At 52.1% G+C, this 25,473-nt stretch overlaps 10 protein-coding genes across 10 annotated transcripts; 3 read left to right on the top strand and 7 right to left on the bottom strand.

Annotated features, from left to right (window-relative positions):
- Nucleotide 1: 1 nt before the first annotated feature.
- BDW74DRAFT_36427 (uncharacterized protein) lies at nucleotides 2–1,638 on the top strand. The gene is made up of 2 exons (XM_073732615.1): nucleotides 2–110; nucleotides 158–1,638. The coding sequence occupies exon 2, from the start codon at nucleotides 252–254 to the stop codon at nucleotides 1,554–1,556; it is 1,305 nt and encodes a 434-aa protein (XP_073582692.1). The 5' UTR covers nucleotides 2–110; nucleotides 158–251; the 3' UTR covers nucleotides 1,557–1,638.
- A 219-nt stretch (nucleotides 1,639–1,857) lies between these two features.
- BDW74DRAFT_155740 (response regulator) lies at nucleotides 1,858–5,210 on the bottom strand. Its single transcript, XM_073724883.1, has 3 exons — nucleotides 3,242–5,210; nucleotides 2,555–3,195; nucleotides 1,858–2,508 (listed from the first exon to the last, which is right to left on the bottom strand). The coding sequence occupies exons 1-3, from the start codon at nucleotides 4,788–4,790 to the stop codon at nucleotides 2,179–2,181; spliced, it is 2,520 nt and encodes an 839-aa protein (XP_073582691.1). The 5' UTR covers nucleotides 4,791–5,210; the 3' UTR covers nucleotides 1,858–2,178.
- Nucleotides 5,211–6,124: 914 nt separating this feature from the next.
- Nucleotides 6,125–7,133, bottom strand: sho1 (osmosensor SHO1; the record flags this gene model as incomplete). Its single annotated transcript, XM_073729486.1, has 4 exons — nucleotides 6,125–6,637; nucleotides 6,685–6,810; nucleotides 6,860–7,015; nucleotides 7,065–7,133. 4 exons carry the CDS (start codon nucleotides 7,131–7,133, stop codon nucleotides 6,125–6,127), a joined length of 864 nt encoding a protein of 287 aa, XP_073582690.1.
- Nucleotides 7,134–9,079: 1,946 nt separating this feature from the next.
- BDW74DRAFT_155735 (mitochondrial 37S ribosomal protein mS45) lies at nucleotides 9,080–10,661 on the bottom strand. Its single transcript, XM_073724882.1, has 2 exons — nucleotides 10,058–10,661; nucleotides 9,080–9,853 (listed from the first exon to the last, which is right to left on the bottom strand). Exons 1-2 carry the CDS (start codon nucleotides 10,550–10,552, stop codon nucleotides 9,161–9,163), a joined length of 1,188 nt encoding a protein of 395 aa, XP_073582689.1. The 5' UTR covers nucleotides 10,553–10,661; the 3' UTR covers nucleotides 9,080–9,160.
- A 910-nt stretch (nucleotides 10,662–11,571) lies between these two features.
- BDW74DRAFT_36361 (uncharacterized protein) lies at nucleotides 11,572–13,919 on the bottom strand. Its single transcript, XM_073732613.1, has one exon. It carries the CDS (start codon nucleotides 13,708–13,710, stop codon nucleotides 11,824–11,826), a length of 1,887 nt encoding a protein of 628 aa, XP_073582688.1. The 5' UTR covers nucleotides 13,711–13,919; the 3' UTR covers nucleotides 11,572–11,823.
- A 659-nt stretch (nucleotides 13,920–14,578) lies between these two features.
- BDW74DRAFT_155732 (uncharacterized protein) lies at nucleotides 14,579–16,067 on the bottom strand. Its single transcript, XM_073724881.1, has one exon. It carries the CDS (start codon nucleotides 15,598–15,600, stop codon nucleotides 15,142–15,144), a length of 459 nt encoding a protein of 152 aa, XP_073582687.1. The 5' UTR covers nucleotides 15,601–16,067; the 3' UTR covers nucleotides 14,579–15,141.
- BDW74DRAFT_155731 (mitochondrial 37S ribosomal protein bS16m) lies at nucleotides 16,068–17,212 on the bottom strand. Its single transcript, XM_073724880.1, has 4 exons — nucleotides 17,128–17,212; nucleotides 16,785–17,030; nucleotides 16,464–16,659; nucleotides 16,068–16,398 (listed from the first exon to the last, which is right to left on the bottom strand). Exons 2-4 carry the CDS (start codon nucleotides 16,859–16,861, stop codon nucleotides 16,354–16,356), a joined length of 318 nt encoding a protein of 105 aa, XP_073582686.1. The 5' UTR covers nucleotides 16,862–17,030; nucleotides 17,128–17,212; the 3' UTR covers nucleotides 16,068–16,353.
- An 808-nt stretch (nucleotides 17,213–18,020) lies between these two features.
- Nucleotides 18,021–21,011, bottom strand: BDW74DRAFT_185969 (OPT family oligopeptide transporter; the record flags this gene model as incomplete). Its single annotated transcript, XM_073731161.1, has 14 exons — nucleotides 18,021–18,641; nucleotides 18,691–18,800; nucleotides 18,856–19,052; nucleotides 19,098–19,133; nucleotides 19,181–19,296; nucleotides 19,343–19,443; nucleotides 19,501–19,618; nucleotides 19,664–19,912; nucleotides 19,970–20,094; nucleotides 20,146–20,182; nucleotides 20,228–20,301; nucleotides 20,354–20,559; nucleotides 20,615–20,840; nucleotides 20,957–21,011. 14 exons carry the CDS (start codon nucleotides 21,009–21,011, stop codon nucleotides 18,021–18,023), a joined length of 2,271 nt encoding a protein of 756 aa, XP_073582685.1.
- A 1,262-nt stretch (nucleotides 21,012–22,273) lies between these two features.
- BDW74DRAFT_185967 (M20 family metallopeptidase) lies at nucleotides 22,274–24,158 on the top strand (the record flags this gene model as incomplete). Its single annotated transcript, XM_073731160.1, has 3 exons — nucleotides 22,274–22,602; nucleotides 22,653–23,857; nucleotides 23,910–24,158. The coding sequence occupies 3 exons, from the start codon at nucleotides 22,274–22,276 to the stop codon at nucleotides 24,062–24,064; spliced, it is 1,689 nt and encodes a 562-aa protein (XP_073582684.1). The 3' UTR covers nucleotides 24,065–24,158.
- Nucleotides 24,159–24,548: 390 nt separating this feature from the next.
- BDW74DRAFT_168768 (NADHX epimerase) lies at nucleotides 24,549–25,462 on the top strand (the record flags this gene model as incomplete). The annotated part of the gene is made up of 4 exons (XM_073726895.1): nucleotides 24,549–24,560; nucleotides 24,614–24,722; nucleotides 24,792–24,857; nucleotides 24,927–25,462. 4 exons carry the CDS (start codon nucleotides 24,549–24,551, stop codon nucleotides 25,460–25,462), a joined length of 723 nt encoding a protein of 240 aa, XP_073582683.1.
- Nucleotides 25,463–25,473: the final 11 nt, after the last annotated feature.

Raw genomic sequence — 25,473 nt, 5'->3', positions numbered from 1 at the left:
TAAGCCAGGCATCAACAACAACTCTTGCCCAATAAACATGAAACCAGCAAGGCATTCCAGACGTGGTGAATGCCCGACCGGTGACGAGTAACAGCTGTCACCTGTACCTGGTAGGTGCGCTTCACTAATATGTGGCGGTGCGATTAACAATTTGCAGGCAGGACTGATTCGGAACATCTTCTCCCACCGTATTTATACAGCCCTACCCTTCTTTTCTGCCCAGCACGCCCTATAAGGCTATAACCAACCCAATGCCGTATACAAATAACACTCCTGAATCAATTGTATGCCGCTCGGATTCGAAGAACCCAGCAACTACATGTCGAGGCATAACTGCTAGCGGCACCCCATGTCGGCGATCACTGGCATCGTCGGCAAACTCATCGCCTGCAAGAGCAGATGGCAAGGCCAATGCCAGTAACAAAACAAACATAACTGCATTCTACTGCTGGCAACATAAAGACCAAGCGGAGACAATCATTCGCCGAACAACTTGGAACTCAGACCCAGCCAAGAAGCAGCGACGGTCCAGCATCGACACACTAATGGACCGCCTGGGCGTCCTAGATATCAACGATGCCTCAGAAAAGCCCAGCAAGCCCCCGCCAAAGAAGAAACAGACTAGGCATACATTCTGCTGCTTCACGATAATAGAAGAAGAGGAACCGCCAGTCGCGCCCAAACCACGACCAGCACGCCCTCCACAACCATCAGGGACGTCTACACGCCCTCCCCAACAAATGCAGCAACCCTCACCCTCATCAGCTCCTCCAAAGATCCAGTCCAGCTCAAAGCCAAACGCGCTCCTCCCCTGGATCCCAGCGCACCTATCACCGGCAACAGCGTCACTCCTCCTCGCCGAGCTCGCGAAGCCAATCTCGCCAGCCGACGAACCAGGCTACATCTACATGTTCTGGATCACGCCCTCGACATCCACAAGATCCGACCCGCCGCCGTCAGACATCGCCCCGTCTCTCCTCCCCTCAGCACATAGGGGCATAAGTATTGACGACGATAGCGACGACAGCGACGAAAGTCCCGAGCAGATCCAGCGCAGGGACACCGCTATCCGCCGCGCAAGGGACCTCAACCCCATCAATTTCGAGTCCTCCCGCTCACTCGGTACCGGTACCAGCAGTCCAGGGGCTGGCGCGCCAGGCTCAGGGACAGTCCGCCTCAAAATCGGCCGCACAAGCAACGTGACCCGCCGGCTAAACGAATGGTCCAAGCAATGCTCCAACCACCTCACACTTCTGCGCTACTACCCGTACACATCCTCATCTTCACCCGAGCGCTCCGGGGCAGGAGCGGGATCCGGTTCTAGAACAGGCGCAAACGGCGGTCTCAAGCCCGGCCGGAAAGTCCCGCACGTGCACCGCGTCGAGAGACTGATCCACCTGGAGCTGGGGGACATGCGGCTACGCGATTTGGGACCCTGTCCGGAGTGCGGGAAGGAGCACCGCGAGTGGTTTGAGGTTGCGGCGGAGCGGGCGGCGTTGAAGAGGGTTGATGAGTGTATTCGGCGGTGGGTGAGGTGGGCGCATACGCAGAAGTAGATTGCCATTTACAGGAATTTTGCTGGGTTATAGTTACCTTCATATTATAGATGGACACATAATGAATGGAAGCACTTAGTTTATCTGGTAGAAGCCCACGCGGGGCAACTATTAAAGCCACTTGAACAAGCATAATACTTAGGCCTAGAGCTTATCAGAGGAAGACTTCCGACAGCCATGGCACCATGTATACTATAACTTAACGAAAGGGCTCACCCTGCACTCTAGTTCCATCAAAGAGTATATGTGGTCCAGCCGCGAGTCCCAAGTCTAGAAGAAGGGTCTATCAAAAACAGAGAACTTTCACTAATGGTAAGTGAGTTATATTTCTATTCAAATCAATGCAAGCTCCATCGACAACTCTCATGTACTTAGCTGTCTAACGGTAAATAAGATAAATAAGACAAGTAACAGATAAGAAAAGTCCAGAATGGCTATGCTGGGTATCTAACAGACTTGACGAGACAAAAACAAAATATAGCAAAGCAAGCGGCAACATCCCTATAGAGAAGTGAAGTGAAGTGAATATACGTAAGGTAAGTTGTCCCAAATAATCCCTCCGATGACATATCCCTCAGAATCGAACGAAATAAGATAAAGTGTAAGTAAGTATGGATCGGATCTAAAGAGCCCCCTCCTGCAAGGGGCTCGGCCCATCCGCATGTAAGCTTGCAGGGGAGTCCGAGCCATCCCCGCTGTCCGGGGAGTCATCGACAAGGTCATTCTTCCTTAGATGGCTGAGCTTCTTAACAGAAGGAGAGGGGGACGGAGACGCAGCCGAGATCTTTCTCGTGCCGTTGCGCGTCTCGGGGCTTGAGCGGCCCGAGTTCGCGTGTGAGTTCGACTCAGAGGCCACGAAGCCGCGCCATCTGCGCCAGCCTTCGAAGTCGATGAGGGCTTGCATGCAGCCCCATTCAGTGACTTTTTGCTGGAGCCATTCGAAGCGGACGGGCTGCGGTTGTTAGTTTTGGGTACGGCTGTATGGAGGGGGTACATACCTTCGTCAAAAAGTCATTGCAGCCGGCGGCCAAAGCTTCGTGACGGTCACTTTGTAAACTGCTGGCCGTCAAAGCCACGATGATGACTGGACTCTTGAACAGAGACAAATCATGTAGAGTGTCCTCTTCTGTGAGACGATCTTGAGATGTTGCGGCCTGGGCCTCAGACTCGCCCGACGTCTTCTTCGGGAACACTCCGATGCCGTTCAGCCGTTCAAGTCGGCGGATCTCCTTCGTAGCATCGAGTCCGTTCATAACGGGCAATTGGATATCCATTAGGACAAGATGGAATCCTCCTTCACGCCATTTGGTCACAGCCTCTTGTCCATTGGCTGCACACTTCCAGCGCACACTGAGACGCTTCATGAACGCCTCGAGCAGCCTTTGGTTAATGACGTTGTCCTCAACGATGAGGACGTTGATCGGCGGCACCGTGCCTTCGATCAGGCCGCCGAACGCACCGTTTAGCAGCGATGCGCGGTTGGATTTCTTCGGCTTGGCAGGGCCAGGGCGAGGTGACGCTACTCGCGCCGGAGGGGTGTGTACTTTGCCCTTGGGTGATTCTGCAGGAGGCCCAGGAGGTGTGGGCACGACTGGCGGCGTAGGTTGGGTTGGAACCGCTGTTTGTGAACTCACGGATTCTGTCAAGTCAGCATAGACCAAAAACTAGAAGATAGAATGACATACCCTTCGATTGTGCTATCCCTCGAAGTGTCGGCGAGTGTGTGGTATGCCGAGTCAGAGGAGGCCGTCGATGTGCCCGTCCCCCAGGCGATGGTACTGGGGGAGCGTGGCCGGTAGTAAGGATAGATATTGACGGAGCCCCGTGGGTTCCGGCAGAGTTCGCCGTGTTCGAATGGTGCGTCGGAGGCGTAGAAAGGTTTATGTTGGTCGGCATAAGCGGAAAGTAATCGCCATGCTCGCCGGGCTCTCCGTGAGCAAAGTATACATTGCGGCGAGGCGAAGGTTTAGGGGTCCGTCGCTGAGGAATCTCAATGACAAGTGCCTCTGCCACTGTCTGGCCGCCGGGATAGTAGGAATCAACCACTGTCCACAATGGCTCTTCCGGGCTGAGCATGCGGTCAGGCGTCGGCAGCCTGACTCCTTCACGGGTAGTGATGCGAATGATAATATCGGGCGCGTCGAAGGTCTTTCCTAGCGAGTTGGCGTACTTGACAACCACTTGATCTCGCAGCTCATCGACCAGTGCATCTTCCGACGTAGGAAGAAGGGTGGCCGATCCACCCGGGCGCCGAACCCAGATCTTGCGCAGCCCCATCCCTGATCCCATGGTCGGGACTTCTCTATTTATGACCTCGGGTTCCGTGAAAGAGCCGGTATCTAGTATAGAGGTGACCAGGTGCTGATGAGACGCAGGCAACAGCGATTGGCGGCGGATAACGCTCGGGCGAGTAAGAAAGGTCGGAGCGAGCGGGAAGGACTGATAGGTGTTTACAGCGGATTTTTCCGCGACAGACTGTAGCGGTGTTGGCGGCTGCTCGGTAGGGCCAGATACAGGACGCTCGCGGCGACTGGGACTGGCGTTTAGCGGAGCACTCGAACGGTCGAGTCTCGTGGGGGATAGGGGAACAGAGCTGTCGGATTTCCGGGATGGCGGGAGTGGAAAATTGAGCAGCTCAGTGGGAAAGCTTTTCCGACTCGATCCGGACTGGGCACGCTCACGATCGTGATTCGATCGACGGGGTGCAGTCTGCTGCTCTTCTGGCTGAGGCTCAGGTTCTGCCTCTGTGATTGTCTTAGCGGGCGAGCTCTGATTGACGGATTGCTCCTCTCGCTGAACAGGCGACGTGGGCCGTTTGTAGTCCGGGACGAAGAAGTATTGACCGCCTGGGGTGCCGGCACTGGCTAGCTCGTCCGGGGTGTACTGAGACTCGGTGAAGGAGGAGATGGAGGGACGACTCGCAGAGGAGAGAGGCGGCGGGTTCGAGGCGACGTTGGGAGTGGAGATAGGCGGCGTGGTGGTTGTGGTGGACGTGGTGGCAGAGTTTGGCTCCGCGGGCTCCTCCGCCTTCTTCCCTTGGCTGGCACTCTCAGCGAGCTGGTGAGAGCGATGGGAATGATGGGAGCGCTGCGGGCGCAGGTCGTGGGTGGAGGCTGAGATGTTGGAAGTAGTGGTTACCAAAAGAGTCTTGCTGTGTCTGCTGGACGATGAGGATCGTCGCAATAGTGTTGCGGCTTTCGCCTTGATCCTAGTGGACCAGCGCCTCTCCGACATGGTGACAGCTCTGACAGGTAAACAATAATCCGAAACACGAAGACGGTATCAAAAGAATGACAAGATTAGAAAAGATCACATCTCTAGAGACTCAGATAGCCAGTAGACACGATCAGTCATGCTGAAAGGAGCGAATGAACGATGAATAGAAAGCGAGCGACAACACAGAAGAAAGTCAGAGCATGTTAAGGTTGGGAACCCGGCGATAGAAGCTTGAAGAGGGCGCTAGACTCGGGTTAAAATTGCGGTGCAACCAAGAACCAAGCAAGAGACTAACAGACTATCAACAGGCACAGCAGCCCAGGACGATGCGAAGCTGTCAGGCGGCTGAAGCCCCATCTGTCAGTCAGTCACTGTCAATCACTGGCAACGGCCAACCTTAGCGGACTCGGACTGCTCCCATCGCCTGCATAAATAGTCTGTCTGTCTGTCTGACGCTCTCCAACTTCGATCTCACATCTATTAATACTCTCTCCTATCCCCTTCCCCTGATCCCGGCCATATTAACCCTCTCTAACCTGACTGAGCGACCTCGGCCCCCTCCCGACTCAATTACCCGCCTGTGATCTTCGCCTTGCCAGTAATCTCCGGCACCTGGTCCGGGCACCACGGGACGGAATAACGGCTGCAAAGGCTTCAGATCCAAGATGCTGCAGGGATGAGTTGGCAACAGCGCTATCGATCCAACCCTGGCTTGGTGCATATCCGATGGCATGCTCTGATGCCAAACATCTGGTGGGGATGGCCATTCTCGTCCTATCCATAAGAGGGGATATACCTCATGTTGGAACGGCCAGAATCTGACCAAAACGCCAAATTATGCTCCATACTTGCTACAGGCATCTTCTGCCCGGTTTTCCGTAGAGCTTGCCGGAAGACAAATCCGAATCATGCTTTAGGGCTCGCAATTACAAGGTAGGCCCACTTCTGCACATACGCGCCTACACATCAAGCACCTTCCAAAAATGAACGTCGTCGAATTCAGTCTCATGCGTATCAGAAAGAAGACGAATACAGTGAATCGTCCTATCAGACCCGGTTGTGCAAAAGTCATCCATCCTGAGATCTCAACAGGCTATGTGTGGGTAGTGAAGAGAAAAAACAACAAGGACCAATCCCATATCCAAAAACAAAATGTTACATTTCACCCAATGTCAAAAAAAGAAGAATCAGACCATCAAGACGTAACATGACTTTAGTTTGCAATCCGAATTCGCGCCGAGTGATACAACTCGAAGGGTATCAAACACATTTTCTCGCCAATCGGCGAGGACCTATGACAGACCAGAAAAGAAAATGACAGAAACAATAAAGGGAACGCGGGTATGCTCGCATCATAGCAGAATGAGGTAGTTCGATGGAGCAATACCCGTCTCCCCGTTGGCTTTTCTGGCCTGCCACCATCGGCCGCTGACGTCTGATACTTCCAGCTCTTCGCCCTTGTCGAAGCCAATTTCGTTGGCGTCTTCCGGGTTCGCGTCGTATTTGTAAATGGCTTTCGCCTTGTATGGGTATTCTGTCGGTGGGGGAATCTCTCCCACGGTATCTGGGTTGCTAGCGTTAGGGCCGCCCATACTGGTGAATCGGGCTTGCGATGGGCTACGGGCCTCGCCAGGGGCACCGCCGTGGTACCCTGACACGGGCGACGAGGTCTCGAAACCGTTGAGCTGCGCGGAGGTGTACATCTGAGGACGGCTCGTGGTAGTCTCAGGGCGTGCGCCGTAGGCAGATGACATTGGTCGGTTGACGCCGTACACGCCCTGGTTCTCCTTGTTCAGTGCGAATGAGTCGATGAAGCCGCGGTGTTTTGCTTGAGGGGTCGATCCGAAGTAGAAAATCCAAACAATCTGGTAAAGTTAGAACTTGCTTAGGTTAATGTGCGTATGGTGCTTACGTTGACCATGCACAGGAGAATAAAGCCCGCGCCTGCGGCCTGAAGGCTGGATTTACTATCACCATTGAACATCGAGTTCGCTGAGATCGAATTCATCACAAGAGCGGCAGCAAGGTATCCCACAATCTGGGCTCAGTCAGTACAAAATATGTTGATCAGGGCACAATCAACGTACCGCCACGCCGTAAGTGAGACCGCTATCCGTGAGAAATACCAGGATTACCCCAACGTTGCAGCAAAACGCATAGACGACAGTCCACCATTGGAAGCTCGGGTAAGGGCCTTGTACATCCGCTGCGATAGATGCAATGAACGCAATTATCCAACCAAGCTGGCATTTATTAGTCGTAGATCGACATATATCTGCGTCCGAAACATACCATTGCGATAGAGCTCGTCGCAAGAGCGAACGGGTCGCCCAAAAGATTGCTTGCCCGGACTCCTGCCATTTTCGCTCGATCCGGGGTAAATGTAGCGTTTATTCGCGATAAATCGGTTGTTTACGGAGTGGTGTATTTCAAAAATGGACGATATGAGCGAAATTAAGTATATATATATATATATGTGCCGGTCGACGTCAGATCCGATGCGCGTATGTTGCAGATCCAGGAAACGTCGCGATTCGATGGCACGAGGGCGCTCGGTGACCGATCACTTCCAGCCCAATTTTCTTTCCTGGTTATGGAGTATAGAGCAGGCGCGAAAGACACAGGTCGAATACTATTTCCAGCAGTTAGCCCCACTGAGCAATCGCATATAACAAAGATGAATCGAAGCGTGGTGGATCGGAAAACATTGGAACGAAGACGCGAACAAAGAGCGACCAGGACCCGACCACGGCCGACAATAGGCGCAAAGGGAAAATAAAAGCGACGAGAGTTGTACCTTGTCGCTGTCTAGTAATGATAGTCTGTAGATAGTCGAAGATATCAATGTCGAAAATGAGGTCGAAGATATCGGGAGTTGATGAGAAATCCAAGATAATATAAAGCGTAGTTATGTGAAACGCGGATCGACCTCGTTCGAGACAGATCTGACAAGAACGAGATCGTCAGAAGGCTGGAGGGAGTGCTGGAGACTGTTTTAGACCCCTTGCAGACGGTAGTGGACAAAGAAGAACAGCGCCAGGCCGTAGAAATAATGCGAAGTTGGGACGGAAGGTCGAGTAAGAATGTATGTAAGGTAGAGAGCGAACGAGAGGGGGTTTAACGAGCGAACGTCGACGGAGAAGAGTATCCGACCGATGGAGAGGGAAGAGAGAGAAAGAGAGAAAGGAGAGAAGCTGAGGTGAGGGACGAAGAAAACGAACGCCGTCGTTGTACACGCGGAAAAGGAGACTGCAGTGAGCGAGCGAGGCGGTCTCCAAACTAATGTACAGCAAGCAAGCAAGTAAGCAAAAGAGAGGGAAAGAAACAATAATTCAGCGAAGCGAAATCATCATTATTTAGGACGATAAAACCCCCAGCAAGATACGACCTAATTTGCCCTTGCAAATGTGTTTCATTTCCCATTCCCATGGGCGCTGGCCCAGTTCCTGGCCGTGCCTCCTCGTTCCTGGTGGTCTGTGGGCCTTAAATTTAGTCTCCGCCTGATTCTACAGTCTAACACGCAATCTCGCTCGGGGCCCAGGCCATCCTCCAGTAAGCCAGTGCCAGCGTGAGGCTGACGTGTGGCTTACGCCCGGCAAGAAGACGGCAACGATCCTCGGCCTGGTCATCAAAGGGCTGATGAAGGACCGGTGCATGCGGTACATCAGAAAAGTGCCCCCAAGCTTGTCACAGTAGTCACAGCCAGCAGCAGCAGATTACGCTACGCTACGCGATGAAACTCGATCGCCGTGTCCGACATCATCCTGCGTGACTGCAAAGCGTATGAGCAAGGGCGGAAGCAAACCTGCAGCAATGACCTCAACGGCCAATCCAGCGTCTCCTGCGCTTCATGATACACGTTCAGGCACACCAGGCGGCGCTTAAGGCTTCGTCAGCCACTCCAGCCAGACCACGTTGTTCTAGCGGCTTGTTAGCGTTGCTTCTGGACGAGTCGTTTAGCAGATCATGTTCGAGCTTTATTGCTCCGTGGTGCAAACTGCCGGCGAACAGTTGTTTCGGCCTTGGGTCGCTATATTTAGCCAGCTTTGCGTCCATTGAACGGATGATGGTTCCTGTTCCTCGAACGCTGGGGGTCTTCTGCAAGGTTTGCCACGCATGATATGGGGGCTTTTCTTTCATTCACTCGGATACAGCGGCTTATTTTCATGGTTGGTGGTCTATCGAATACATGGTTCTTCAGAGCAAGGTACCCCATTCATCACGAATCTGTCTTAACACGAACTAGTCCATGGCGAGTTTAGTACGTCAAGCTGATGTGTTGGTCAATCCGGATGCATTAGTCCTAGAATATTTGTACAGAGTATAGAAAGATAGCTAAGGTACAGCGTAATAGTACATTCATCATATGCAGCACTTGGTGGGCCACATTAAACCTCGACCCGGGTAGGGATCTTAACTTGACCCTTCTTCCGGTCATCGCTCGGCACACCGTACCTCCGGCCAGGAGCCTTAGCACCACGCCCGTCAACACCGGTAGTCTCCTTGCTGACAACAACATCCTTGATGCGGAACTCGAAGCGAGACTCCTCGGGTGTGATGTGCTGTATCCGGCTCTCGCGACGCTCCTCAGCGCGACGCTTACGCTCCTCCTCGGCAGCCTCTTCCTCCTGGAGGCGCGCCATGTGGTCCTTAACGACAGAAGTCATCTCGTTCGGCCTGGCAATGCGGTCACGTTCAAATGCAATGAGAGCGGGATGGGGGATGCGAGCATCGGCGGGCTGAAGGACGGCCTGCTCGTTGTCGCCCTTGCCAACAGTTTCAATCCGAGACGGGTTCCGCGTGATGCGGGTGATGGTCTTGGAGGGGTCTGCGAGTTCCTGCGCAACTACTTCGTGGTTGCGAGCTGGGGCCGCGGAGAAGACGCGACCAGCATCAATACGAGTGAAATGCCTTGATTCAGAGACGGGGTAGAAGATCTGAGCATCGGTAAGGCGGTGGGCGGGAAGGTCGTTAATAGATTCATGAGGCCTCTCACGCTGCGTACGTGGGACGTCATACAGCGGAGTCGTCGGAACCATCTCATGGACTGCGCGAGCATAAGGCAAGGCCAGTGGTTTTCCCTGTTCAAAACAATGGTTAGGACACGTAAAACCAACGGATCATAAACAATCAAGCATGAGTGTGTATATGCAATCAGATTATAGGCGGTGTACACATCCCCAGGTATACTGAGATCGTAAAGACTAATCGATAATTTTTTTGTTGTCTCATCATTGCAGTGTCGGAAAGGGTAATAGAGCAGAAAGAATAGACGGCCATCATACCTGTTCTCGCATTCGCCTCTCCAGCGCAACTAACCGACAAACAGCAGCGACTCTCCGCATATCGACACCCATATCGTGACTGACAAGCCGAACGCTCTTCTTCTTCACCACAACTCTCTCGTAGATCTCGTTTCGCAGCTCCTCGCTCAGCACGGGCTCACTGATGAAAGCGGGGTTCAAGGGGAAAGGTCGATTAGTGTCTCGATGCTCCGGATCCTTCTTGCGCGCTTTCACATCAGACATGTAGTTGCTTTGCCCTGGAGTGTGTTCTTTAAAGGCAGCTCCTTCGCTATTAAGCCACGCGAACATTTCCGTCCGCAATAAGGTCTGTGTCGTCTGTGTAGAAGAGAACGGGCGAGATGATATGAGAGATGGAGAATAGTGAGATGAGCATGATGGTGATGTGAGGGAAAGTCTGGTGGAGGAGGCAGAAGAGGAGGAGAGGTAGGGGAGGAGAGAGTTGGAAACACGCTGCGTTTGTATCCGGGGAGGCATTGTGATGAAATATAGAGTCGACTAGCGACAATTCTAGAGAAAGATAGTAAAAAAACAGGTATTAAGGAGGGTCAATGCCCTGGGTATATGGAGCGCTGAATGGGTGAGGTGCTTGTTGAGTTGAGGATGTTTTGCTTGCCGGGCCGAGAAGAAACTTTTCCTGGCATGATGGTGCACGTGACCAGCCGCCTACAAGGCTTCCATGCATACTACTCCATATCATACGAAGTACCTAGACCACAGATCAATGGTAGACAGCATCAAATATCGTATTTTCACTCATACTAACAAATTACTTCTGCATATCTCAAGTTCTCCATCCAAGCACAGCAACCTATTCAAAGAATGGAAAATCAAAGCCTCCATTCCAAATGCCAGCAAACATGAATCCAAAAGAATCGTCTCCAATTTCCCTCACTCAGAAGGCCACCAGCCCTGCTCTCGGTGTATACCTCGTAAACTCCGTTGCCCAATGACAATCCCTCCCAGTGTAAACATGAATATTGTAGTGTACCGATTCGCATGAGTGGAAAATACTGAAACCATGCCATGCCAGCGACTCCCTTCCCCATCTCTTCACCTTCGATACTTGATCATTGGGAATCATGAGAAAACAAGCAATGACAGGAAATATAGAGTCGAGATGAAGTAGAGTATGCAATGAGCTGTTGGACAGCAGACCTCAACATGGCATAAGAACACCGCTAGTGTAAGATGGGACGCCAGTCGATCAACGATGCAAAGAATCAATATCATTAAACAAGGCATAATAGTGAAAATCTTATAAGTAGACCCCAAACAAAAGAATCTTAAGGATATGGAAACAAGGCATCAAGTAAAGGGTATGGCACAGTGCTAAACAACAGAACAGCATAAAGAACCCACATGAAATCGTTTGCGGCCTCGGAGGTATCAAGTGACATCAAAACACAGCAAAGACTACCTAGGAAGATGCAACAATCCCAAACACAAGAAAGCTGAAACCGGCGCCCACAATCCTATGCTATCAGAGTGTAATGATAATAAAATGGTGTGAGAAGAGAAGTAAAGAAGAAAGAGAAATTGAATAGACGACGGCACAATTGCCAAGCCGAGGTAACCATAAGAAGCGAGAGAAAGAAGTCGAGAGTTCCGAGATCCTTAATCCTGGGAGGCAAGGATCCTCCAATGCTGTCTAGCCGGTAAAAACAAACAAAGTTCCTAATGCGCCGGATATACCAGTATTCATTAACCATGTCGGACGTGGTTCCCATAGAGAAGGTCGTGTCGTTCTACCGCCCCATCATGTAGTCCGGAGGAGGATAGTTCGGGGTAGCATTGCCAGAGCGCTGCCCTATGTTGGCGCCATTGGCTCCACCGTTTAGCAGAGGTTGCGGTGGCATCATTGACGGGTTTATAGCGTTCGGTCGAATACCAAGGCCAGCATTGGGATTGAATGAGCCGTTGACTCCGTTCATGGGCATATGCGTGTGGGAATAACCAGCGGGGTGCATGACACCGTTGTTCCTAAGCCCCATTGGAGGCATCAAACCAGGTGGTGTCGCCAGACCCGGCGGCGGTCCGCTCACCGTGGAGAACATGTGGTTTGACATTCCCCCAAGGCCAGCATTGCCCTGAATAACACCTTGCTGGGGATGGGGATTCGACGAGCTGATGGATCCTTGTTGTCCAGAACGTACTCCTAGCGGGTTTTTGGAGAAACTCAAGCGAATGCCGGTCTTGATACTGTTCGAGAGTTTATAGCCGTATAACTCGTTGAGAGTCTTGCCTGCTGTGCGCACATCCTCAAACTCGACAAAGCACATGGGTCCATTTTGCTTATTGCGGAAACAGAGACGCTTATAGCCGCGTTGTTTCGAGAAGAGCGCCTTCAGCTCCTCCTCCTGGGTATCCGGTGGAAGATTACCCACATACAGAGTATTGCAAGGAGGATTCATGTCGTTCGGATTGGCAGCTGGAAAACTGTGCCGGGCTGTATGCTGGGAGTTGTAAGGATACGCGGGGTTGCCCACAGCACCGTTCATGGGCTGGGGGTATGCCGATGATGGGGTTGGGAGTGTCACGTGCGTCGAACCTCCAGGAGTGTAGTTTTGGATCGGTGATGTTATATTAGTTGCCAGCGAGAGATTGGCAAAATGGCTGGTGGGAATTTGGGGGTTGGTAGACCGGCGTGGGGCGGAGACTGAAGCAGAATGACCATTCTCCGCGTAGCCGACCGGGTCCTTGAGCAGCTCTCCGGTATCCTCATCAATATCTTGATCTATCATCAATTTGCCAGTCGCGCGTTGAAATTCAGAAACACCGTTTCCGAGCGGCGACTGAGGGGAGAAGAAACCATGGAGGCGCACATTTGGCTCGGACGCGGGTGGGAGAGATTCGTTGGTAGATGAGCCCGCTGGGAGCGTTGACAATTTCTCTATGGATTGGAAGGTACTGTTAAAGCGCGATTGTCGTGTACCCGTACCATTGCCCATCAGGGAACGGCCTGCAGCGGAATGGTCAATGGTATTGCGACGGGGGAGAAAAGGAGGTGCCGGGCTATTGTTGTAGATTTCCACTACCATAGTAGCATCGTTCTTGGAGTTTGGCTTGCCATCAAGCAATTTTCGCGCCTCCTCTGCCGCTGCCATACTGCTGAAGTGCGCGATCGCGCTGAGGAACCCGGTATCTTCCGGGAGATCCGATTGCACGAAATCCACCTCCAACAGTTCATTTGAGAAAAGCAGCATGCTGCGCAACGTCTCGCGACTCGTATTCTTGGGAAGCCTCCGCATCAAGATCGCGCCGCCGCCGCCGATCGTATCGGCGGGTCGGATGAAGCTGTTGAGGTTCTGCGTGGGGCGATCCGAGTCGAGGCGCATGGTGACGGGCGAGATGCCATCAAAAGAGGAATTCGGGGGCATGTTGTCGAAGGATGACGATGGACTGAGCGGCGAGAAGGAATAGGAGGAGAAATCAGGGCCTATAGAGGTCGGTGCCTGCGACGCGGGTGGATAGTGGTAAACGTCGGTCGACATCGCATTCTGAGCCGTGGAAGGCAGAGCAGAAAACGACTGCTGGGTAGGTGACGCGCCCGATGACGTCGAGGGTGTGCGCTGGGTGGTAGTATACGACCGTGGACTTGTACGGGTGGACGACTGGATGGGGATGCCAGTCATGCCTCGAGATGAGTCTCAGGAGTCGAGCCGCTCGAGATAAGGTTCCGCGCGGGCGATTTGGCCGTGGCCGGTACGTCGCTGGTGAGCTGCGCGGATGTCGGCAGTTTGAGAGGAAAAAGACACGCCAGCGATAGCGATAATTTGTAGATCGTAGTGTGATCGAAAATAAGAAGGAATAATAATTACTCGAACTCGTGGAGTCGTGGGATGTCTCACAGTAAGGATTTCCAGGGGTTGCTGATGCGATAGTAGGAATCTGGCCGGGGCCCAGACAATGAAACCACGCAGAAAACTAATGCGACGGACCGAGGATGCGAGTAAGACACGGTACGTCAGATGAAGCACCAGGTCGAGTAAGAGAATATGGTAGAAAGCCTGAAATTTCCAAAGAAGATGTAGATTAACAGTGAAATTAAAAATGACAACTGGGGAAGAACAAGAGCAAAAGAGTGAGAGAGAAGAGAGCAGGGGGGTAGAGGGAGAGGGAGAGGGAGCAGAGAGGGAGAGGGAGCAGAGAGGGAGAACGGGCATGGACTGGACGAGGAAAGGTGGATGCCGGGCCAGAGTTAGCGCAGTCCTCAATGACAGGGAAGAGTCAAGACCAGGAGGGCTGCCGGAAAGAGCGTGTTCGAAAGGGTCGGGGGTAGAGTTGGGGGGGCGCGAAAAGGACACTGAAGGTGGGCTGTAAAGGAGGGGGAGCTTTTATGTAGGACCCATAGATTCCATCGTTGAAAGCAGAATGGTTCGACCTGCAAGTCCGGAACGGTCCTTTTAGGAGGACTTTTGAGAGCGACGCCCTTATTGTGCTTATCCATGGATCGCGCTGTGACCAAAGTTACCGTACACAGCCTGAGCTTGGCAGGCGAGCTTCTGCTTCTGCTTCTGCTTCTGCTCCTGCTCCTGCTCTGAAGCGCGTCCCGGATGACACGACGCGCGACATCTGGAAGCTGGGCACCGTGAGAGGCTACTCGGTGTCCATACTTTTTAGAGATGACTCTAGTCCGTTTCCCATATCAGGCGCATCTATGCGCTTTTTGCAGGGCCACTCATGGACAACCTCCCAAGTCCCTACTGGGTGCAGCGAAAGCCGCGTCTGTATGCAAATGTGGTGCGTGCGCATAACTGTGGGGAGTGGTCTTATCTCGCTGTAATTACAGATCTTCCTGGAATCTCAACACCATCTTGAGCCGTCCATCAAGATAGATTGCAGAGCAGAAAGCAGGCGGTGCAGATTCTTCAGACCATGCATCTCACTTCGCCTCCTCAGCGCGAGATCACCCGTCGCTCCTTCCGTGGTCAGAAACAGAATACGAGCGTGACTGAAGAACCATGGCCCAATCTGATCTTCCTCTCCCGAGTCCAAACATCCTTGTCTTCAAGGGAAAAAAAAGAAAAGCATGCACTCGCTGAAAACCAAAACACGTCACTACTTCAGCCTCGAAGATCCACCTGATAGCGAGGGGTGCCCTTGTACCACAATAACAAGTCGCCATTCCATGGATGGCCGAGCCTTTCGAGAACTTCCCGTCCCTGCGGGACTGAATCACGTTTCTGACCTCGAAGCTTCTTAGTATGTCGGCAATAATGTCGACGTGTTCGCGGATGGGTGAGATTATTACCATGTGATCGGACCTGCAAAGCCTGAGAACCACCAGCAGACCTTGGAAGGGACAAGCACCAGAAGGAAGCCGTTGACGATGTGCCCGCACTGCAGCGGCTGGAATCTAGCCCCAGACGCGGGATGATAAGCAGACAAAAGAACGTGCATCTATTATGCCGCGACAAAGCCAGGATGGTCTTCTCACGTTCCGGGCGGACCAACCAGACGGTGCCTGGATAGGCTGCTTCGATGACCAATGCATCGACGATTAGGCAGCCTGAGTGACCCATGTCAAAACCTCCTACAGACGTTGTACAGGTCCGATTCCATGGGATAATGGTCTACTCAGGGTGCCGATCGACCAGCTGAAATTCTTTTTGACTACCAATGACGTTGTGCAGCGGGCGGTTGCGACGGCCTTGAGATCCCGGGGCAGTAGGCGCGCAACGGGATTGGCTCATTGACCATTACTGCCGGCGGACAAGAGGAGGGGAGAAATACGCCATCGCTCATACTCGAGTCCAAGGCCACTGGTCCAGGTACGGGGCATCATAGTCACGTCCCAGCGGGGTATATTCCGGCTGATATACTTCGGAGCACTGCCTAGACGTGCGGCTGACTCGCATGGTTGCAGTCTTGAAGATCGGATCTTGGGCCTAGGCGTCGGGCAACGCCATCACGTTGTCGGTCATTCGGGCTCGTATTTCAAATCTATGCGAAGTTAACCCTTGAAAGATGCCATCGCACGGCTCCAACTACTACACTGAAACTTCGACTGATAGCAGGATGACTCAATAGAAACGTTCAAAGTCAGCTTATCATGATATCCCTAATATACAGACAACAATGTACAGTTTTGGACCCCATATGCCAATGGTCCAATCTCATAACGCCAAACAAATGCCGGGAGCACAAGATTTGGAGCTGGCGCCTTCCCTGGATCTGAAACCTCTCAAGTCCGATCAAGGACTGACAGGGGTCATCGTACTGACCGAGGCAACCCAACACCCAAACGAAACAGATTCAATACCGGACTCTAAATATTACTGCATTTTCGAAGGCTCTGGCTTCGGTTTAATGAGGCCAGCCTGCAAGCGCGTTAGCATCACCTCCGTATAGACTTCTTATGAACTCATATCGGATCGAAACCTACCAGGTTCAATAACCGCCAGACCGTATCGCTCGGCTGCGCCCCAACACCGAGCCAGTACTTTGCCCTAGACTTGTCTAGCGAAATCTCCTTGTATGGTCTTGCGCTGCGTGCCTCCTCGTCGGACAGGTTCGTAGGTCGTTGCGGGATAGGGTTCAGCGTTCCGATGACTTCAATAGGTTTCGAGTTGCGAGCTGATCTATCGCGTAAGATTATCCCAATTAGCTTATACTCCAACATAACGGATGCTGGTGTCAGATGACATGGCCAGCGAGCAAACCCATGGCCGTCCCAACATCCGGACATAATTTGATCGGTACGTACCGTGCTTGGGCGACGACAATGTTGTAAAAAGGCTGGTGCTTGTTCCCGAAGCGGGCGAGGCGGATGCGGACAACCATGTTGGCGATTTATCGATCGAGCGATCAGGAGACGGCGTCTATGTGAATTGGCTGCGCTCGCTGGAGATAGCTGGCTTGCGGCGCTTGCCAAAATCTCCGGGCTCAAAATGAGACGGGGATACGTTAAGCCGGCACAGCCCGAAGAGGACTAGCAGGAATTCTAGATGATGTAAGCAGTGTATACCTCTGAGGATCAGGACAGAAGTACCTATTTTTGCTCGACATGACAGAGGCCATGATTTAATAATGCTTCTTTCCGAGAATAGATGTCTTGTACCAGAGAGTCAATTTGGAATGCCCGCTCTCAAGAGCAAGAAGCGGCGTGGCTCTCCTACACTCACCAACGGTTCAAGTCCGCCTCCCGCACCATTGTGAAAATGGCTATGTAGCGCTAGAATTGCTGTTATGAAGCCAGTACGAGGGGCTCTGGTACTGTAATCAGCTGTCTTTCAATGCAAGTTCTTAGTTGGCAATGTGTTTTATGCCTCATTCTGCGCACTTGGTGCCCTCACTATGGTAATTGTATCCTGAGGTTGAACGGACCCTAGGCCCTAACCCTAAGTGACGACGTGCTTCTGTTGCTGGACGCCTCTTTAGTTCTATCCAAACATTGTTCTCTATTGAGGAGGGTATTATTACGCTGTACGCAATGCTGACGTGGTGTATGTGCCTGACGTCGGAAGCTGGGGAGAAAATGCCTTGTGAGTAGCGATATATAAGTGAACCCCTTCAATATATATACTCTCATACGACATAACTTTAGACTGTGATTTACGGTTCACATGTAGCGAAGCAAGGTGAACATTACTGACCATGGGCTCCAATTTACAAGTCTAATCTATTCTGCCTGCTTATTGTGGTTCAGCATGACCGGCAACTAAATTGTTCTGTGAGAACCCGACAGCGACATGCAAGACGAAACAGGTTGTATAAACATAGGGCAATGGGACATAACATTCATCTGATCTCTGGAACACCAAAGAGTCTATGCTGGACAGAGAGCTCGTAGTAAGGAAACAAGTATGGTAGATGTAATCTATACCTCTATCTTCTCTGCAACCTCATCACCGACATACATCCATCCCGTAACCTTAACTATCACAACCCCCTCACCATATCCCAACATCCACACCCATCCCATCCCAACCAACCACTCACTCTACAGCGCAAAGCACCTCTCCACACTATCCGCATTATTCCCCCACCAATGCACCATCTTGGCCCCCGTACTCCCCAAAAAAATAAAAATAAACAGCAAGTTCGCATTAAACCCCGTATCCAGCGCCGCACCACAAATATACGCCCACTTGTTCCAGAAAACGCGGCGATACCGCCAGAGGTAAAAGTTCGTGAACGTCCCCACCAGAAACGTCGTGAAGGGTCCCGTGCTCAGGTTGCCGTAGAATACAGCCGCAGACGCAAAGAAGATCGTTGTGTTCCAGAGGTCGAACCGCGCGCGGGGGAATTTTCTATGTAATATCCACATGAGGATTGGGGCTAAAGCGCCGGCAAGGAAACCCCAGAGGATCGGGCGGAAGAAGGAGCTTGCGAAGAGTCTTTTTGGTCCGACGAGCGCGAACTGGATGCCGGCTGTGTTGTAGGACTTGAAGTCTTGGCCGGTCCATTGGCCTAGCGGGTCGGGTTTTTGCCCGCTCACGTACTCGAATTTTGTGGCGAGGACCCAGCGCATCACGCCGTAGTTTATTGGGAGGGCGAGTATGTTCGCGATGATTTGGATGCCGATTACTTGGCGTGGTGGGAGGTGGAGGTAGTGGCCGATCTACAGCCTATATTAGTTGGGACTTGTGGTAGGAAGGAGGGTGGCTGACCTTCTGGTCCTCGAGCACGATGCGTGCGTCGTACCAGACGTTGCCGGAGATGATGCGGTAGGCGAGTTGGCCGAGGGGGTGGCGGGAGGAGCCTTTTGCTTCGATCATGTCTGCGTGCTGGTGTTAGGTACCGTAAATGTGGGAGGCTAGGGCTGGGAAGGTTACATCCGTATACAAGCTCATTGAAGTAGCCGACCTTGATGGAGAAGCCGGACATGGCGTAGACGAAGCTCATGGGCAGCATTGCGGCTCCACCAAAGCCCAGTGCGACGAAGTATGTCCAGATGGGCATGTAGATCTTCTTGGAGACGACAACACCTAGAAGGGTGACTACTGGGACGAGGGCGAGGGCAGCCCATTCCCTACTATTCGTTAGTCGAAACATGGTCTAGAGTTGGAGGACTCACCATTTAGTGATACCAGGGTACTTTTGGATGATTCGGCTGATGTGGTCAGCATTACACAATTCCATGGGGGTGGGGGTAAGTACCTCAGTCTATCTTGATGATACGCCCCTGACTGCTTTCTGGCTTTCCATATCTTGTACATCTTCGGTCCTAGGAAGAGAGCGCACCACACGTACGAAGACAGGTACGATGCCACCCACTGAACACGTTAATAGACGTACTTAGCAAATTAGAGAATGACTTACCATGAAGATTTGCCATGTATACTGGGCACCCGAATAGGCAAGGCCAATTTCTTCATACATTGTTTCGTTGACATGCTGCATGCCGTTCGAATCGGTATAGACTGGTTTAACATGTTAGCCACTATCCTGAATTTTGGAAGATAGAACAAGGTACTCACTCAAATCCTCAAATGGATACGCCGAGCCATTCTTCTGGAAAACGCCATTTGACATGATATCGTACGTAGGCGAGCCCCAGAGCTTCCCAAAGTACGCAATGGGAATAAGGATCCAGCACTAGGCAATCAGAGTACTGTAGCTCAAATGCAATAAGAAACTCACCGTTAGAACGAAGGCTAGGAAGATAATAACTTGCACACTGTACGGGTACGTGATGATCACTGAAGTGATATTCGACCAGTTCAGGGTTATATTCAGCAGTCCCATGCCACCACGGCCAGCTCCTATAAAGTTGACTGTATGGTTGCGACTGGCAAACCAGCAAAGAGGGGCCAAAGAAGCAACGAATGGGAAGAGGTACTCTGGTAGGAACTGCCAAACAAATGTGGCGAGGAGGAGGATCCAAAACACCTGCAATCGATTTAGCGTTAACAAGTTTCGGTCCTAGGAGAGTGTATACAAACGCACCTTCATCTGATCGCGTGCTCTCTGCTTGTCTGTTCGGTTCCTGGTGTCCATGCTTCGGTATAGGGTGACCTGCTGCAGGGACAGGGGGAAGATGAACTCGGGATCGTCAATCAGGATCGCGCGGACTGAACAAAAAGGTCAGTTTGTAAGTCTCAAGATCTATTCAGGGTACGTACCCATTGCAGCGAATGCAAAGCCAAGTAAAGAGGAACCCTGGCCTTGTAAGCATATATTCAGCATGAGGAGGCATGGACCTACCCAGCCGAAGAACAAGGCAAGAGCCGGGTTCATGGCCATATTGTAGTATAGAGCAGCGTTCGTGGGCAGATACGCTTTTGACAGTCATGTTAGACTTAATCACTTTCGGACAATAAGGCCACTTACTAGCCCATTGCCCTTGACTGCCAGCGTTGGCAGCAATGCCTACAATCGCATGCTCCTTTGGTGACCACGGCCCGGGGTTCAACGAGAACGAAAACCGGCCCAGGGGCACCTTATACGCCGGCAGCACACGCGCAAGAAAACGACCAAGTGGATCAGACGCCAGAATGACGAAGAAGACAGGGAATGGCGCAGTCGTTGTTCGAAAGCTGATACAGTTAGCTACATGTGTTTTCACAGCAACTGCCCATCAGGGATACATACTAAGACAGCTGGGAGACAACACTTCCAAGCGTGCAGAAGATTGCCGAGAGGAGGATTGAGCGGAAGGTCAGGACCGGCAGCGAGGGATCGTCTTCGAAGCTGACGACCGTCCGCACCAGCTCGGGGATGTTCTTGAACTCGGCAGAGTCAAAGTCATATTGCGACTCGCCGGATGAATCACCTTCTTTTTTCGAACTGTCGTCGAGGGGACGGACATCAACTGAGCCTAGGTCCTTGATCTCTGGAGACTGGGTCTTTTCGGTGGGAATCTCCTCTGCTTCAAGTGGTTGTGCTGGTCAAGGTTGATTAGATCGAGACAGAAATCAGTCTCAGAGAACATACAGATGTCGTTGTCATCTGGCCGGGACTTTCTGCCCGGAATGGTGAATCGAGCCATATTGAAAAAGATCAGGCCTTAATTGACTGAGCACCAAAGGCCCAAAATATTCCGCCCGTACTTATATAGTATCGGACTGTCGCCGAGGTTTTTCCAGTCGAGATGGAGAATTGTGCCATGCGAGGCCCGGATGATGCTTGCAGTCTAAATACTAGCACAGAATCTGATAAGAACCCCTCACACGGGCCTTAGCAGCGTCTTGTCACTGGGTTGATAGCATCTCCAAGCCAGTCGTGATGATAGCAGGACATGTCGTTATCTCCAGGGTCCCAGAGGAGTTTAGGGAGTCTGGGACCGACCAGGGTATGTAGAACTGGCTTAGATCTAGGCATTAGATCCAAGCCATTAATCTATGTTTGGAGACCTTAGATGCATGGCAAGTCAGTAGTCCATCCTTGCCCTCAAATGTCCTTATCATGGCAGGTGGGAAATGGCGTGAAGATGGGAGGTAAGGTGCAATATAGCTAGGGCTCAGCGAACAATGTTCCGGGGCCACGGACCTTTGCTGCTTTGGGCCGTGTCTCGCAGCCATTGACAATGACATTGTGAATGAAGTAATGTCATTGCTTGGTGCCTTGTTCTGTCATAGTATAGCCCGATGTGAGTACCATATCGTCCATATCTTCCCCGCAAGCAGCGTCTTCAGGTTATCAGCCAAGGACTATAGCCGCAGAGTCCAGCCTGATTTATATCCTCAATGACGTGCTATTGGAGAACTTCGATGCAGGAGGCCGTTTTCATCCTCCCAGTGTTGTTCTTCATCGAGTGTTGTGGATATCAACCTGATGCTTTGATAGACGAAACAGATAAGGCTAATGTTTTGCGTCGATATGGTCGATCATAAGATGCTCATGCCAAATGATAATGAATGCTGACCGAGGAGCAAAACAATAATTCAGTATTGCTTGAGGAGAGTTTCGCCAATTGATCACGTCTAATGGCGCCATGTCTGCGAAAATGAGCTGCTCGTGGTGTCCTCCACAGAAAGGATGCCCTAGCGGAAATGACTTGAACTTGATGTTCAGTATTGTGCAATCAATGGAATTGGGTCAAATGCATTGTAATTATCCCTTAGTAATAATGCGATCTCCGGGGTTGTATAAGAATGGAGTTGTTATCTTTTGCTCAGGCGTGCTATCTCCGCTGCTTCTTCTCCAACTTTCCCCTCTCCAATTCTCTCCTCCTCTTGCATTCTTACTCTTCCACATATTTACCAATTGATCTATTCTTAACATTTACTTGAGCTTTAAGCTCACTAGAATATGGCACCTTCACGGCTATCGCTCTTGGCCAATATCGCCGGAGCTTCAGCCTTTGTGCTGCCTTTCTTCGGCCAGAGTCCGATGCCATTTGGAGCTTCGGAATTTACCTGTGAACTTCCTCCTTCTCTTGACCCTGCTGGCGATGGATTACCTTCAGCAGCGAGCCTCTTCTCATCAGTCGATGCATTGGAAAAGCAGGTGGAGCGTCACCAGGCTATTGTGCAGGTTCCCTCCGTTTCCTACGATGACCTGGGCGAGATCGGCGAAGACGAGCGATGGGAGCCTTTCTACAAGCTCTTCCCAACCATCGAGAAGACATACCCTACGCTGTAGGTTTTGCTATTGCCCCAGCCACTCTCTATCGAGCTAACAAAGCCAGCCACAAACGGGCCAAGCTAGAGAAGATCAATACCTTCGGGCTGCTCTACACCCTCGAAGGCTCCGATCCATCTCTAAAGCCAACGCTTCTCACAGCGCACCAGGACGTCGTCCCTGTCGCCGATGCATCCACCTGGACGTATCCCCCGTTCGAAGCACACTTTGACGGCGAGTACATCTGGGGCCGCGGTGCATCCGACGACAAGAACAGTCTGACGGGCATTCTCTCCGCCGTGGAGGGTCTGCTTTCCGAGTCGGACTGGAGGCCCAGACGGACTCTGCTTCTCGCATTCGGATTCGACGAGGAGGTCGGTACCAACAGGGGCGCTAAGCGGATTAGCGATGTGCTCCAGGCACGGTACGGGGACGACAGCGTTGCTGTTATCCTAGACGAGGGTGGTTTTGGCTCTGAGCCTCTTGACGATAAGACGATCTATGTTCATCCTGCAATTACTGAGAAGGGCCATATCAACCTCCACTTTGAGCTCCATGCCAAGGGAGGACACAGCTCTGTCCCCCTGCCGCATACCGGCATTGGCATTATCTCCGAGATTGTTATCGCCCTTGAGTCGAACCCGTACGAGCCTGTCATTCTCGAGAACAGCCCCATCCACAAGCGTCTAGTCTGCCAGGCGCGGTACTCGCCCGGTACGCAGCCGAAGATCGAAAAGCTTCTGAAAGAACATGACTTCGAAGGTCTCGCCACTGAGTTCGCCAACACTACCCCATTGAACCGATTCGTGGTCCAGACCTCCCAAGCCGTGGACCTGATCGGCGGCGGTGTCAAGATCAATGCCATGCCCGAGGTCGTCACGCTATCCGTGAACTACCGCGTCGCACACCACCAAAGGCCCGTTGATGTCCAGCACAAGGCCATCCAAGTGATTTCCGACGCTGTAGAGAAGTACGGCCTTCGAGTCGACGCTTTCAACGGCGACAAGGAGTACCACGAGTATGTCGCAGAGCTTGAATCCGACGACTCGTCTTACCGCAATGACCTAAAGCGACGTGATGTGGTTGACTACAACGGAACCCTCGTCGTCAGCGCCTTCGGCAAGGGCGAAGCGGCCCCTATCTCTCCTACCGACAGCACAGTGTGGGGAATTTTCTCTGGAACAATTCAACATGCCTTTGGCTCGAATGGGAAGACTGTTGTCCCGGTTGGAGACATCATGACCGGCAACACGGACACTACCCACTACCTGAGTAAGTCTGCCCTATCTGGTACAGCAAGCATAGGTACTAATGAACTGGGAAGGCCTTTCTCGCGATGTATACCGGTGGACACCGGCAATTGGCCGGGGAGGAGACAACATCCACACTGTCGATGAGCGTGTGAGCATCTATGACCATTTGAACGCGGTTCGGTTCTACTATGATTTTATCCGCAATTTTGATGCCGCGGATGTATAAAAACCGGGCATATCGGCCTAGAGGTCGCAGTCTTGGATAGGGACCTGCCTCATTGTTGGCCCTGTATATAGCTCAATCTCAAAGCATATACTTGATAGTCGAGTCAAGAGTCAGCATGCTAAAGTGGTGCTGAAAACGAACTACATTCATGTCCTCCGATAGAATGTGTGTAGAACGGCAACGTTTGCATGACGTATGAGGGGAGCCCCCCCCACTCCACCTGTGCTTGACTTGACCTTATCACCACCGAGCTTATACAAACCATTCCTCAATTCATCCTAAACCAAGAAACCAACTCGACCAAAAGTATCCTCTTTTAGTCCCCTGCAATTACAACAATAAACGACATTGCATGCTCCGCCCAGCGCTCTCCCTCTTCACCCGGCGCATCCAGGTCTCCTCCCCCGCATCCGCATCCGCATCTGCATCCGCACCCGCACCCGCACCACTGCGTCTCGTCAGATCCTACCACCGCTCCGCAAAGATGGCGCTCAAGGTAAGCCAACCCCCGGATTATTATATGCGCAAAAGTTAACATCAATTGTTCAGGCCCTTAACTCGAAAGACGCCGCCTCGCTGGACGAGGACCTCATGAGCGTCGGCGGCTTCTCGCTCGACCAGTTGATGGAGTTGGCGGGGTTGTCGGTTTCGCAGGCTGGTGAGCTAGCAACCTAACCATCAACTTTCAACCATCCATCATGGAAGCTAAGGCTAATGGTTTGATAAGTCTACCGCGTGCACCCACCAAGCGCGGGGAAGAACGTCCTCGTCATCTGCGGGCCAGGGAATAACGGTACAATATCCCCTATCCTCTCGCTCCTTGCCCTCTACGAATTCAAAACTTAGTACTTAAACCATCCAGGAGGCGACGGCCTTGTCGCAGCCCGACACCTCTCGCACTACGGCTACAAGCCCACGATCTACTACCCCAAGGAAGGGAAGAAGGAGCTCTACACGCGGTTGAAGACGCAGCTCTCAGCCCTCACAATCCCCTTCATCTCGAGCAGCGCCGACTTCCAAGACAGCCTAAAATCCACTTCGCTGATCGTCGACGCCATCTTCGGCTTTTCCTTCGGTGGACCCCTCCGCGATCCGTTCCCTGAGATCATCTCCGCAATGGAGACCTCGAAGATCCCTGTTCTGGCCGTCGACGCGCCGAGCTCATGGGGTATTGAGTCTGGACCGCCGGAGTCTGGGCCCGGCAGTAAATTTATGCCAGAGTATCTGATTAGTTTGACAGCGCCGAAGCCGTGCGTCAAGTTCTATAAGGGGAGGCACTTTGTTGGTGGTAGGTTTTTGACCAGGGAGGTTGCGGATAAGTATGGGCTTACGGTGCCGGAGTATCCTGGGGTGGACCAGGTTATGGAGGTTGGGGTTGATGCAGAGGGGAGGCTTTAGGGTGGGCTTGG

The sequence above is a fragment of the Aspergillus multicolor genome, assembly GCF_047715735.1.
Source record: "Aspergillus multicolor strain CBS 133.54 unplaced genomic scaffold BDW74scaffold_17, whole genome shotgun sequence".
NCBI lineage: Eukaryota > Fungi > Ascomycota > Eurotiomycetes > Eurotiales > Aspergillaceae > Aspergillus > Aspergillus multicolor.
This window is presented reverse-complemented; position numbering and strand designations above follow the sequence as displayed.

Excerpts from the sequence above, each read along its gene's own strand:
- BDW74DRAFT_155735 (XM_073724882.1), bottom strand. The coding sequence starts at position 10,552 with ATGCCTCCCCGGATACAAACGCAGCGTGTTTCCAACTCTCTCCTCCCC. Across the intron at positions 9,854-10,057 it reads AGAGGCGAATGCGAGAACAG|GGAAAACCACTGGCCTTGCC; the intron begins GTATGATGGCCG and ends TGTTTTGAACAG.
- BDW74DRAFT_36361 (XM_073732613.1), bottom strand. The coding sequence starts at position 13,710 with ATGACTGGCATCCCCATCCAGTCGTCCACCCGTACAAGTCCACGGTCG.
- BDW74DRAFT_36427 (XM_073732615.1), top strand. The coding sequence starts at position 252 with ATGCCGTATACAAATAACACTCCTGAATCAATTGTATGCCGCTCGGAT.
- BDW74DRAFT_155731 (XM_073724880.1), bottom strand. The coding sequence starts at position 16,861 with ATGGTTGTCCGCATCCGCCTCGCCCGCTTCGGGAACAAGCACCAGCCT. Across the intron at positions 16,660-16,784 it reads ATTGTCGTCGCCCAAGCACG|ATCAGCTCGCAACTCGAAAC; the intron begins GTACGTACCGAT and ends CTTACGCGATAG. Across the intron at positions 16,399-16,463 it reads TCTGGCGGTTATTGAACCTG|GCTGGCCTCATTAAACCGAA; the intron begins GTAGGTTTCGAT and ends ACGCGCTTGCAG.
- BDW74DRAFT_155732 (XM_073724881.1), bottom strand. The coding sequence starts at position 15,600 with ATGGGTCACTCAGGCTGCCTAATCGTCGATGCATTGGTCATCGAAGCA.
- BDW74DRAFT_155740 (XM_073724883.1), bottom strand. The coding sequence starts at position 4,790 with ATGTCGGAGAGGCGCTGGTCCACTAGGATCAAGGCGAAAGCCGCAACA. Across the intron at positions 3,196-3,241 it reads AGGGATAGCACAATCGAAGG|AATCCGTGAGTTCACAAACA; the intron begins GTATGTCATTCT and ends CTGACTTGACAG. Across the intron at positions 2,509-2,554 it reads GCAATGACTTTTTGACGAAG|CCCGTCCGCTTCGAATGGCT; the intron begins GTATGTACCCCC and ends TAACAACCGCAG.